This window comes from Urocitellus parryii, chromosome 2 (assembly GCF_045843805.1).
Source record: "Urocitellus parryii isolate mUroPar1 chromosome 2, mUroPar1.hap1, whole genome shotgun sequence".
NCBI lineage: Eukaryota > Metazoa > Chordata > Mammalia > Rodentia > Sciuridae > Urocitellus > Urocitellus parryii.
The window spans coordinates 153,984,034-153,997,306 of record NC_135532.1 but is presented as its reverse complement, the minus strand read 5'-3'; the positions used below and the strand labels follow the sequence as shown (position 1 = coordinate 153,997,306).

Here is a 13,273-nt window from a genome sequence, read left to right as displayed (position 1 = left end):
TGGGTTTGTTTTGCTTTTTCAAAACCTTAAGAGATATATTAAGTTGTGTATTATGTTAAGTTGTTTATTTGAAATTTTTTGATGCAAGTGCTCATTACTATACACTTCCCTAATAATACCACTTTTACTGCATCAAACAAGTTTTAGTATGTTTCCATTTTCATTTGAGAAATTTTTAAATTTCCCTGTGACTTCATTGATGACCCCAGCATTCATTCAGAAGTCTTTTGTTCAGTCTCCACTCATTTGTTATACTATCTAAAATTTCTTTTGTTGTTGACTACTAGTTTTATTCCATTGTGATCAGGAAAGATACAGGATCTGATTTCATTTTTTTTTATTTGTTCAACTTGTATTGAGATCTAAAGTTCCATGTGCTGTTAAAAAGAATGTGTTTCTCAGCTATTGGATAGAATGCAATAAATCTGTAAATGTCTAAGTCCATTTAATCTGTAGTATAACTCCTTATTTGTTGATATTTTTCTGGTGATATGCCTGTTGATGAATGTGGGGTGTTTAAATCCCCCCACCATTGTTTTGGAACATTTCTTTCCCTTTAAATCTAAATAGTATTTGTTTTATAAAGTTGGTTACTTCAATATCGGGTGCATATAGATTTACAGTTATTAGATTTTCTTGCTGAATTGATCCTTTGATCATTATATAGTGACCTTTTTTTAACTTTTTGCAGTTTTTGTCTTAAAAGTCATTTTGTCATATGTAAATATAGCCATTCTTGCTCAGTTTAGATTTCCATTTGCTTAGAATACTCTTTCCATCCTTTCATTTTCAGTCTATGTATCTATGTCTTTATTGTGAAGTGATTTTCTTCTAGGCAACATACTGTTGACTAATTTATCTATTTGGACAATCTGTATCTTTTAATTGGAAATTTTAACATGTTTATATTCAAGGTTATTGATAAGTAGGGACTTATTCTAATCATTTTGTTGATGTTCTGGTTATTTTGAATATTCTTTGTGTTTGATGACTTATTGTATTGATAATGTTTGATTCTCTTCTCTGATCTATCTTCTACAGGGATGTATACTGTCACATATTCTCATCATGGTAGTTATCTTTCTTCCACTTCTGGGTGTAGAACTCCCTTCAGTGTCTTTGGTAAGGCTGGTATGCTGGTCATGATTTCCCTTAGTTTTTGCTTATCTTGGTACATCTTTATTTCTCTATTTTTGAAGGTACCTTACTGGGTATAGTAATTGTGGTTATTAATTACTTTCTTTCAGAACATGGAGTATGTCATTCCATTCCCTCCTGGCCTGCGAGGTTTCTGCTAAGAAATTTGCTATTAGTCTAATGGAATGCCTTTAAATGTGATTTGACATTTTGCTCTTGGAGATGTTAATTTCTTTGTCTTGTACTTGATGGACTATAATATGCTCTGGTAAAGATCTCTTCTGGTCATGTCTGTTTGGGTTCATCTGGATGTGAACATTAATATCTTTCCCAACACTAGGGAAGTTTTCTACAATTATTTCATTGAATAAGTTTTCTAGGCTCTTAACATTTTTCTTATTACCTTTGAGTATTCCAGAAAAATGCTAATGTTTGTTCATTTAATAATGTCCCAAAGTGATTTTGAATGAATATATAATCCACATCATCTTAATGGTATACTTCAAAAAAAAAAAGTCTTTAAGTTTTGATATTCTTTCTTTTGCTTGATCTAGTCTATTGTTGAAATTCTCTAGTAAGATTTCTAGTAAAATCTTCATTCCCAAGATTTCTATTTGGTTCTTTTACAGAATCTCTACTTCTTTCCTCAGTTCCTCATTCATATCTCTGCACCACCTTCCTTACTTAACTTAATTATTTATCTATATTCTCTTGGATCTCTTTCGGCATTTTTACAATCATTTTTTAAAATTTTTTTCTCAGACATTTCATGCATTTCATTCATAACAGATTCGGAATCTGTTACTAAAGAGTTCTTATGTTCTTTTGGAGATATATTACCTGTGTTTTCAAATTTCTTGTGTTCCTGCATTGATAGTTGTACATCTGGTAGATCAGATATCTCTATCATCTCTATCACTTCTACAGAGTCTTCTTAGTAAGTGGCTTTCTCATGAAGGTGTGTCTTGGGATTAGTTTGATATGAAGTGTTGGCTTTGTTTCTAGTTTGACACCCTAATCTAATCTCCCTGTGGTTTCATTAGCAGTGATTAGTGAGTTTGGGCAGGGTGTGCCATATTGGAGTTGGAGAGACTCATTGTCACCACAGACCACAAAAAAGTGGGGACATCCTAGCAGCCCAGGCACGTATGGTGTAGAAAATAATGGGTGAGGGCTGATCACTGGATGGCTGTCCCTATAATAAGAGAAGCCTCTAGCACTGTCTTCTACTAGTCAGTGGTGGGGACCTAGATGCTGCACAGGGAGAAGTGGTGGTGGCAACTGCAACATCCCCTCTCTGGTGTTCACAAGCAGTCCTGACAGCCATGCATGGTCAGATATGGTACACAGACAGAAGGTGGCTGCATAGGTAGGGTGGCAGCAGAACTGTGGTATTCTTCACTACTCTCGCTGTGGTAGTACCCCAGTCTAAGAGTATAACCTCAACCAGAGCGGAGCAAAATTGCACTTGGCACCCCTGGGTGGGGCAAACGCTGAAGCAGTAGAGTTGTTCAGGCCCCCCCAGCATGCCTTTGTGGGGGCAGCAGCAGAGGGAATCCCAGTGTTAGCTTCCTGCCCCATCATCAACAGGCAACAGAATGCTCAGCGCAGGGGGAAGGACACACTGTACCTGCCTTTAGTCCTGGCACTGTCTTAAGTTCACACATGTCTGGCCTCATTCTTGATCTAAGAGGGCAAGCACCCTAATCCCAAGCATGGTGCACTCCATTCCCTCTGTCTCAACACCAATCCCCTGCAGGGCACCAAGCAGGCATGGGTCAGAGTCACTCAGAGTTAAATTGGGTTTGCAAGGCAGCTGTTCTCCAAGCCACTGCAGTGAAATGTCTTTGGAAAATCTGGAAATGGGACTGCACAAGGTTTCTGACCCCTTAAGCAGTTCAAACCCAGAAAATAGCTCCCTTCTCAGATGTCTCTTGGTTATAGCACCCAGTGGGTCACCAGGAAATGATGTGAGAACTTTTTTGAAGGCAAAGCTACCTTGCAGTTTTTAGGTTATTTATCTAAGTGAGTTACAGGCCTGTGAGGAATGTGAACCATTCCAGTAGCCAGGATTGCTAGGACTCTCACTTTTACCCTTATCTCTACAAATGGGAGACTCCTCCTCCTGTGGGCGTGGAGCTGAGGCTGCAGATGCCAGCATATTTTGTGTTTCTTACTAAGGTTTTGTCCCAGCTCTCTGAATTACAATATTCCAGCCTCTTTCTTGCTGCTTTCCAGCATTCTTCCACAGTCACTTGCCTCAGAATGCAGTGATACATGAATCACTTTGGTTCTTTGTGGAGGATACCAGTGCTGGGCTCCTCTAGTCAGCCACCTTCTCTCAGGTTCTTGCTTTTCTTGGTCTGGCTGATAAGTTCTTTTTCAGTGTTATCTGCCAAGATCAGAGATACACATGTTTATCAAACAAAGTCATAATTCTTAACAGTTGCCAATTATGCTATTAGATGTGTCTCTAGCTGCCACAGTATCTTTCTCACTTCAGTTGAATGTTAACTGTTCCTTTTAAACATGCATGACATGTGTGTGCCTCTCAGTAATTTGTACAAAATCAAAATAGTAGTATTAGAGATCTCTTAGAAAATTACCAGCAGGATACAAGGTATTTATGACTTGTGTTTAAGTCTAGATGCTTTTCTTTCCTCAAAAGTACCTCAGAACAAATTATTTCAACATATGAATTTCATGATGGTTGATTAAAGGAAAACTTACTAGAATTTATAAGCATTTTTTAACATGATTAAAATCAAAGTATAATTTATTGTTCTTCTCTGCCTGGTAATGAAAATATTTAATAGAAAAATGAATGGAATCACAAAACCTACTAAAAATGCAATTTAACAGACCATAATGATTTCAGATGTTTAATTACAGAGGCAAAACCATATAGATTTTAGCGAGATCAAGGAATTGCATGTTCTTATATATGAGCAGACTTTAAAATACATTTCCTATAATTCTGATATTTTTTAAAACTAGATACTATCCTCGAAGCAAAAAATTAAAAATAAGGCTATTATCTAATTTCATGTAGAAACAAATATGTTAATCCTGGTGCTTTTATTTTTATGTAGGTAATGCTGATATTGCCAGAATTGTGAATGGGATAATTTTTGTTTTTTTGGTTACCTTTTCATGGAAAGAAATATCATCCATGTCTTTATTTAAAAAGAAAATATTAAATGTGTCTAATCAATTTTTATGACTTAAATTGATTATTATTGGAAATATCAGTCAGTGTACAGTACCTTCTGAAGCCACTGGAATAGGTAGCAAGGCAGAGAGCAGGAGCCAGAGGGGACATTTTGTGCCTGAGGCATTTGGCTTGGAGCCACTTCACTTTTGCTTCTTGTCCTTGGATTTGTTGCTTGGCATTTGCCAGCTGTAAGTCTTGTCTAGAAACTTGTCTAGAAATGTATTGCTGTTTGATGGCATAAATTTGACTTCTTATTTAATCCTTTTGCGTTTTGGTAACATAGGCTTTTTAAGTACTGTACAGAGTATAGCTATAGGGATGAACATACCCTGTCCAGTTAGCAAGGCCATGCCCTGGGATCTGCATGGGGAGGAGGCCTGGAATTAATTTTCTCTTAAGGACACTGTTCATTCATGGGCACCAATCTCATTGATTTCACTTTGAGAAACTACTATCATTGGGAAACTGATGTAGAATCCATTTCTCCACTCCTGATGTTTATTCTAGCCTTTCTTTTTCTCGTATACATCCTGCTACATGGGAATCTGGATAAATTGTTGAGCACAGTGTCATGTTTAATTCTGTTCAACCTGTTGATTAATAAAGTCAAAGCCTTTGCTCTGTTCTTTTAATTTTTTTTTCTCTAGCCTCAGTAAAGCATAGAATTATAGATCTGAAAAATTAGGCAGGAAGAGACCATACAAAAAGTGTCTTGAGTTTCTCTGCTGTGACACAGGTGGGATAGAGGGGGTGGTCCTCATGTGTATGTATGAGCTTAGAGAGTTTCTTTTGGTAGAAACCTCCCCAGACTCTTCCTCTGGGGACCATCAGCCACAGCCTGTGCCAGGGTTCAGAAAGATAAATTGTACAGCTAAATAAAGTAAAACCTTCCTCTTTTAGACAGTAGTTTCCTTCTGTACCTCTTATTTCATATGATTTGAAAAATAAAATGTAAAATCTAAAATTGAATGCATAAATTTCTCGAACTACAAATACATATTCTACTACAACTTCTCTAATGTTCAAAATGAGAATATTACCTGTCTCACAATGAAATGGAAGGGTAAAAGTTTGTAAAGATGGTGGAAAATTATATTATTTTACTTAAAATAACACCACTATGTTTTAATGTCTTCATTTTTATCTGTTTCAATGGTCTCTCTCTTTAAAATCTACACAGATGGTTCACAAGCACCAGCCAGACCCCCCAAACCACGACCCCGCAGGACTGCACCAGAAATTCACCACAGAAAACCCCATGGGCCTGAGGCAGCATTGGAAAATGTCGATGCAAAAATTGCAAAACTCATGGGAGAGGGTTATGCCTTTGAAGAGGTGAAGAGAGCCTTAGAGATAGCCCAGAATAATGTTGAAGTGGCCCGTAGCATCCTCCGAGAATTTGCCTTTCCTCCTCCAGTCTCCCCACGTCTAAATCTATAGCAGCCAGAACTGTAGATACCACAGCGGAAAGAAGTTGACAAATATTCCAGGAGTATGGAAAGAGGATTGAGATGGAATTCAAGAGGGAGAGCATCTCGGGAGGGAGGCCAGAGTGCAGCTTCACAGAAGTCTGTTACTTGCTCAGGATGTTGATTCTGCGGCTTCCTTGTTTTTGCTAGCCATACTTTTAAATCAGGGTTGAACTGACAAAAATAATTTAAAGACGTTTACTTCCCATGAACTTTGAATCTGTGAAATGCTTTTCCTTGTTTACAAGTTGACGAAGTTGAAGTTTGTTTTTGTTTTTGATACCTGTACTGTGTTCTTGACGGACCCTTTGTAGAGTGGTCAGGTCTGCTGTAACATTTCCCATCAACTCTTGCTGTCCATGTCAGCAGCTAAAGCACCTCTTCATTTTGGTCTCTGCCATCCATGCCCCAAGCCCAACCCCTAGGTCCAGTTCCATTTCTCTCATTTACAAGATGCTTTAAAGGTTCTGATTTTCAACATATCAAACTAATGCAAAAAAGAAAAACAGTAGTGAAGACCATACACATTTTGAGTCTTTTCTTTGGAAACCATCACTGTTGACAGATGGGAAAAAACCTGAATGTATAAAGCATATATTTGTCAATTAACTGCCTTTTCTAAGGGTTTTTTACGTAATATAGAGGAGATTCTCTTGGTAGGTTTTGTAACCTTTAATTTTCCACATGTTCTGTCTCTGTCATCCCAGGGTGCCACAATGCTGTAAAAATCAAAAAACATGAGAAAGCAACTACTGCAGATGTGAGAGACATACACTTGCACAAGACAATGCCATACTGAAGTAATATAATGAGGTCCCCTGATACTTAGCCCTGCATTACTTTCAGGAAGCCATCTCCCCAAAATATATTAAACTAAAAATAAAATCATGGACATATCTTTTCCAAAGTGGAACAGATTTCATTTCCTATTTGTGCGATCAGACCCTGGTTTCGAACAGCCATGGGATCCACTTCACACTGCAATGGGATTATTAAATCTTTGGTGCACTGTTAAGTTTCAATGCTACTGTGGCAATGTTTTTGCAAAATTCTTACTAATTTCTCTTTCCAAATTCGGGTTCATATTTGATTTGTAGATGCGATCATTGTTCCACATTGCTTCAATCAGTCAGGTAAAAGAAATTAATATAATTTTGCCTTTTTTCAAAATAGGTTTCTTCAGAAACCATGTTATTACTTTTAATAGATCTATAAATATTTATTGAGCATCTACAATGTGCTTGGCACTATTAGGCACTGTGTTTTTAAGCACAAACTCTCACAGGCTGATTCCAATATAATGGGTTTGTTGTTTTTTATATGCATTTTTGATGGCAGAAGTCTCTGATGGACAAAACCTGGAAGGTTTCCATTATAGCCTCAGGATTTTCCAATAGTTTTTTTTTTTTCCCCCCATTCCTAATGAGAAGTTAGTGAAGAAATGATAGACAAAACTCTCCCTATATAAAATGCCTGAACCCACAGAAAGTTTTCTAACTATGGACAAATTGTGGGTTTCTGCATTTTTCTACCACTCCATTCTTAACTTCACCCATCACTTTTGTGTTGTTAAAAAAAAAAAAAAAATGCATCAGAGAGTGAGACTCTCCTCAGGACATGATAGGACATCAGCTAGGTCTGATGAAACTAAAGTTGTACAAGACTTGTGCAGACAGGCAAGTTGACCCAGGGCGGGGAACTCGCAAATTCCTTTGCAAAGTGACACACACCCTTTCTTTACAGTCTGGCTTTCTTGAGGACTCACAGGCCATGCATAGTTTGTACTCTTGTATGAATTTCTTCAGATGACTAAGCTGGTTATGTCCCTAAAGGGGGATTTTTAAATTTGCCTTAGATGCTGTTCCTTTGAGTAAATAGTACCATTTTTTTACACTTTTAGAATAGCATTGACAATTCTCTTTTGCTTTGTGAACTCCATGTTATGAGTTTTAACTTGTTTTTTCAGTTTTTGATGTCACATTGGAATAGCACTGTATATTTGGGGCTTTTTATGACTCACCAATGATAGGTGAAGTCGAAAAGCCAAAAGTTGCCACTTTTTTTGTGATGTTTTAGAGAATGAAGTAAAATAAGAACATTAGGAAACAGTACATTCTCATTCAGTTTTCAAGTAATAATGAAAATTTTCAGTGAGAAATTAAAAAGAAAAGACAATGATATAGTAATTTTGGACTTGAAAATTTTTTGGAAGGGGACTTTTATAGTTTTCTAGCCTCCACCAAAATCTCTATGCATCTTGTACTCAGTAGCAGCCATTAGTTTTTTCATTAAGTAAAATAAATCAAAAATTTATATCAAATGGAATAAGGGAAACTGTCACACTATGGTGAAAACTCATAGCTACACGTTGCCTATGATGTCATGCTCATAAAGAATTTTTGAGGAGAAAATTAAACCAGATTTTTTATTATATATAGTGACATCCTGTTAATAGGAAACGTTCCCAACCTTCTTTCACTGTAATCCAGTAAGTTAAACCTTTCTCCCAATTCTTAAGATTTGGTAATATTATTCTTTAAGCCAATATTTATTATTCATGAGATTACAACAAAATCATGACCAATATTAACCCCCACAACCAAATATCCTCTCTTTAAAATCCTGACATTTCTGGGGTAGAACAATTTATCATAATATTTCAGTACATTTATCTCCATAATCTGTTTTGGGTTTATGTTCCCCTAGATATCTGATAATCACAGCCAAATTTTCTAGAATTGAATCAAAGCATTTTATGCTCAACTTAGAATTCCTTCCATGAATGCAGCGACAAGACCTTTAGCTCTGCCCCGTCTGTTTCTCTGCCCACATTGCAAATAGTCTTAATGATGGAGCCCCAATTGTAACCTCAAAGGGCTCATTTGTTAACTTGGTATTTCATATTATGAAGACACCTTTGCAAGTTGTTTTTGGTGTGTGAACTTTAATATTTTTCAGTTCCAGAAGCATTTCCTGGACATATTTTTTCTTCTTACATTTTCAACTTGAAGCTTTAATTTGCACTGAATTATCTAATCTGGTTTCAAAAAAAAATTTCAAACTCATCCATTTGTAAGCAAATTACCGTTTGTTTTAAATAATACAGGTACTGCCTGATAACCTGGAATTTTATGTTTCTAATGAGAGTTTCCAGAAGAAGATGGCAAGAGAGTGAAGTGTTTTCTTCCCCATGACCATTTTGTTGTTTTTTAATGCCTTTTAAAAAAAACTTGTCCAATGTGGCAAAATAGTTATGTGTTTGATTAATTTATATTTTATTCATTCTTTTTCAATTCTGGTTATTTTGTACCATCGAGGACTTTTTCTGTTCTTTTAAGGTATTTTATAAAATGAACGTTAACAAAATGTTGAGTTGGTATTTTATTTTTCAAATGAATGCAAGTATTTCAGAGCATTTATACATTGTGATTATGCTTCATATTCAGAAAAAGACATTTAATAGCTAGCTGGACAAAGGGGTGTGAGGTGTCTATCCTAGATGGTTTAGTTATTAAATACCAAGACCATGTAACTTTAAGGAAATCTAATAGATAAACTTCCCTCATACCAAGAACTCAAATGAAGGTTATATTAAAGTTCCCAGTAATAAAAACCATATTTGGGAAAGGCTGAAGTTCTTTGAGATGAAATACTAGATAACTGACAATTCCCAATCAACAGTTATATCCTCTCTTTAAAAACCTGACATTTCTAATCATTGGAAAAATACTGGTGGTGGGGGAACAGATTTTTTAAATGTTAATTTATTTTATATCAAGAACCATAGAATATTTTTCAATTAATTAGGATTTGAAAAGTCAGACATAGTAATAGTAATTATTCCCTTGAAACACAGGCACCGAAATAGAAGATACACAAGGAATAATTCGAGTAAAATGAATGCTGTATGAAAGTCACCATATTGTACTGGAATTGCGTGTTTATGCTAAGTGCTTAAGAATAAATTATTGGCCCCTTACTGTGAAGAAGGAGCTTGCTATTGAAGCATTCAATACTGTCAACAATCATGCTTCTTTTAGAACCCCAAGAGGAAAATCTGGATGACAAATTCTCTATGGAGACTATAAAGTCACTGGCTGTTCAGTATTTTATCAGCCTAAATAATGAGCAAAGTTTGTTGTTTAAAAAAAAAAAAAAAGGTGACCAGGTGAAAGCTTCTCAATGAGGAACAGCACACATGATAAAACATTGTTATTTGGGCAGAGGGCAGAGGTAGTGAGCCTGAGGATGGGAGAGAAGGGCTGTGGACTTGGAGGTGATACTGGGCAGGCCACTCAGGACCCCAGAGACGGGAGCAGGAGTCCCTGGTTGGAGGCCAGAGACAAGCAACCATGGAAATAACAATGACTTCTCAACACAGAAGAATTGGGATGTGCCAAACAGGAACTGTTGCATCAAATGGCAATCTGATGGCAAGGCTAAAAGAAATCTAATGTTCATGCTTCTATGTGCTTTTGTTCATTTTCAAAGGAAACCTGGAAAATTATTCTTACCTATTTTTGCTGGGTTTTCATCCCTACTGCCTATCCTCTTTGGGCTGTAAATAATAACTCCCTTATATTTTAAATGCCCTCTGATTGCTTTCTGTGGCTCTAGGGAATGACAGAATGAAGCTTCTGAAGTTCAAATCCAAGGTCACACCTGTAGGTGAAATCCCTGGTGGCTCTCTGGTAGGGATTCCACATCTGCAACCTCTCCTTCCACAGTTCCTCTTTACTTCTGCTGAGCTTACAGTTGCCAAAGTGTATCCCATGTCTGCATGAAATAGTCCTAAATTAGCTCTGTCCCTTCATCCAGACTGGCTAACTCATTCTTCAAAATCCAGTTCAAGTATTGTATCGGTGAAGCATATTCTGTCTTACCCTACAAGCCCAGTGGAGTTTGCCACCTTTCATGTCTTACACAGCACCAATCTTATGACACTAACCATGTGGTTTCCAATTACTCCACCTTTGGCCTCAGCAAGACTGAACTTCAGGAGAGGAAGGATGCCGATGTTATATCTATGTCCCACTCTCATACAGAGCCCTGCAGGGTACACAATGAAATACTTCAAAAATACGAACAGTTGCACATTTGAGCAGCCAATAGTGGAAACAGTCCTGAGTTCTAGTCCCAGCTCAGCCGCTTGCTACCTCTGTGGAAAATATCTTTTGCTCTGATCTCTTGCTTCACACATAGACTAGAAGATGTATAAAAGCACTTGCTAAATGTGATCACCCTAGATGCCTTTGTTTTTATTCTTTAGGTGGGGACCAAAAATTATTTAATAACTGAAAAATATTAGATTTACAACATAAAAATTAGGAGATTTAAAAACTTATTTTGATAGAGTTCAACCTGTTTTTAGTCACTTGAGACTATAAAAGAATGTTTCTTCATAAGGAGGTTATGACAAAACATCTAATCAAAAGGTTACTACTCACAAATTCCTATGACAGGAAAATAGTATTCAAAAGTGTAGGTTCTGGAGCCAGACTGCCTATGATCAATCTCTATCTCTGCCACTTCCAAGCTCTGTGACCTTAGGAAACTGTTCTAACCCTTGTGTGCTTTGGGTGCTTCATTTGTAAAATTGGAATAGCAACCACATCTATAGTAAAGATTTGATAAAAGGATTTGATGAATGAGTTATAGATTAAAAAAAACTAAAAGCAGTGACTGGTACATAAGAAATGCACAATAAATGACAGCTGTCATTACTGTTTGCCCCATTCAGGGAATTTAAGTTACTATCCATCTCTCAGAAGCCCCAGAATAGACAGCAAAATGAAGCAGGTCTGATTTGTCTTCTTAGTTCACACAGCAAGGGTCCATCCTGGCAGCCTTAAGACATCAGTGGGAAGTAATTATTCTGGTTAAACTGGGGATATCTGAAATCTAAAAAGGTAATAAGTTGTGTGTCCTGAGCCTTTATCACCACCACATACTCATCCTGTGCTTGCTATTCAAAGCTCAACGCAACAGAATATCACCCACATCCCTAGATTCAGGGTCACTCCACATGAATTGGGCTATCTTCGAAAAGACCACACAAACACAAAATAGCTTTTTTGGGGGTCAGAGATGGCTCTGAGACCTCAGAAGCAGCTCCCATGCTGGAGGTCAAGGGGAGCAAGGGAGGCAAGAGAGAGAGTGCATTTATTAGGGAAGACATTCGATAGAGTATTTCACCCAAATGAGGCAAGGGATTGTGCTACAACAAACAGCGGGGTGCAGCACAGTCCCACTGAGTGACGCCCAAGCCCAGAGCTGCACTTCCTTGCCCAGGGAAGGTAAGGCCCACTTGCTTCGCATGGCTTGCAATGCCAGTTCCACAGCCACGAAACTCAAGGATAAGGGGGCATGCTCAGCTCCTGTTCAGGGCTCCCCACACACACAATGGAACTGCAGATCAGAGATGTAGAACTGGTGGGACCCCAAAACAGCAGGTTCCAAATGAGCTGTTCTTGAGTTTAAAATCTAGTTCATACCAAATGCAGCAGGATGCTAAAGAGGACTTTGCCTTCATTCCTGAAAGGAAGCGAAAACCCCAAAGCTGAAGACAGCATGTGAGAGCTTAGTGCTGCCTCATTCTGAGAACACCCAACACACATCCTCAGGACCCTGTCTCCACACATCTGCCACACAGGTGAGAAGGAGACGCTGGCTGGGCCTGAGAGAGTAAAGAATGGGAATGTCATGGATTGAGCCACCTCTCCCTGTCCATATGGTGACAGCTCCAAGAGAGGCAACAACATACAGTTCCACTGAACACATACAGGTAGTGGACTATCTGAGTGTCGATCTGTGAGTATTTGTGCACAGAAAAAAAAAATGAAGAGAGGAGGTATAGTAAGTCAGCTGAGAGGCATCTCACCCCTAGGAGAGAAAGGCCACATCACATTCCCACAGACACGCAGGCCACTGGAGGTGGCCAAACTCCGAGCCATCTCAGTATGTTCCAATGAAGCCCCTGGCAGGTACAGTAATCCATGTCCTTTGGGGTGCATACTGCTGGACCAGGCTCTAGGGAGTCGAGCCAGTGGACACGGGATCTGTCCCACAGTGACCCGGTGAATGGCTTCCCAAAGAAGACATGCCTGAGCTCAGTGACACAGTCCACTCATGACAGAGGTGGAATAGGAAATCAAGATGCACCACATGAAGAAAGAGCCAACAGAGTGGGAAAACATCTTTACTACACACACATCAGATAAAGCATTAATCTCTAGGTTATAAAAAAAAACTCAATTGAATTTAACACCAAAAAAATAAATAACCCAATCAATAAATGGGCTAAGCAACTGAACAGACACTTTTCAGGAGAAGATACACAGTCAACAAATATATAAAAAATGTTCAACTTCTCTAGCAATTAGAGAAATGCAAATCAAAACTACTCTTTAAGATACCATCTCACTCCAGTCATAATGGCAGTTATCAAGAATAC

At 37.9% G+C, this 13,273-nt stretch overlaps 1 protein-coding gene across 4 annotated transcripts in view; it reads left to right on the top strand.

The window, feature by feature from the left end:
- The window catches only part of Cblb (Cbl proto-oncogene B), a 196,875-nt gene extending 188,019 nt beyond the window's left edge, over positions 1-8,856 (top strand). For all 4 annotated transcript variants that reach the window (XM_026406444.2, XM_026406446.2, XM_026406445.2 and 1 more), the window contains one exon: positions 5,532-8,856. In XM_026406444.2, coding sequence (XP_026262229.1) covers positions 5,532-5,791 — 260 coding nt within the window. In that variant the 3' untranslated portion in view covers positions 5,792-8,856. The remainder of the gene's footprint in view (positions 1-5,531) is intronic.
- The last annotated feature ends 4,417 nt before the right edge of the window (positions 8,857-13,273 follow it).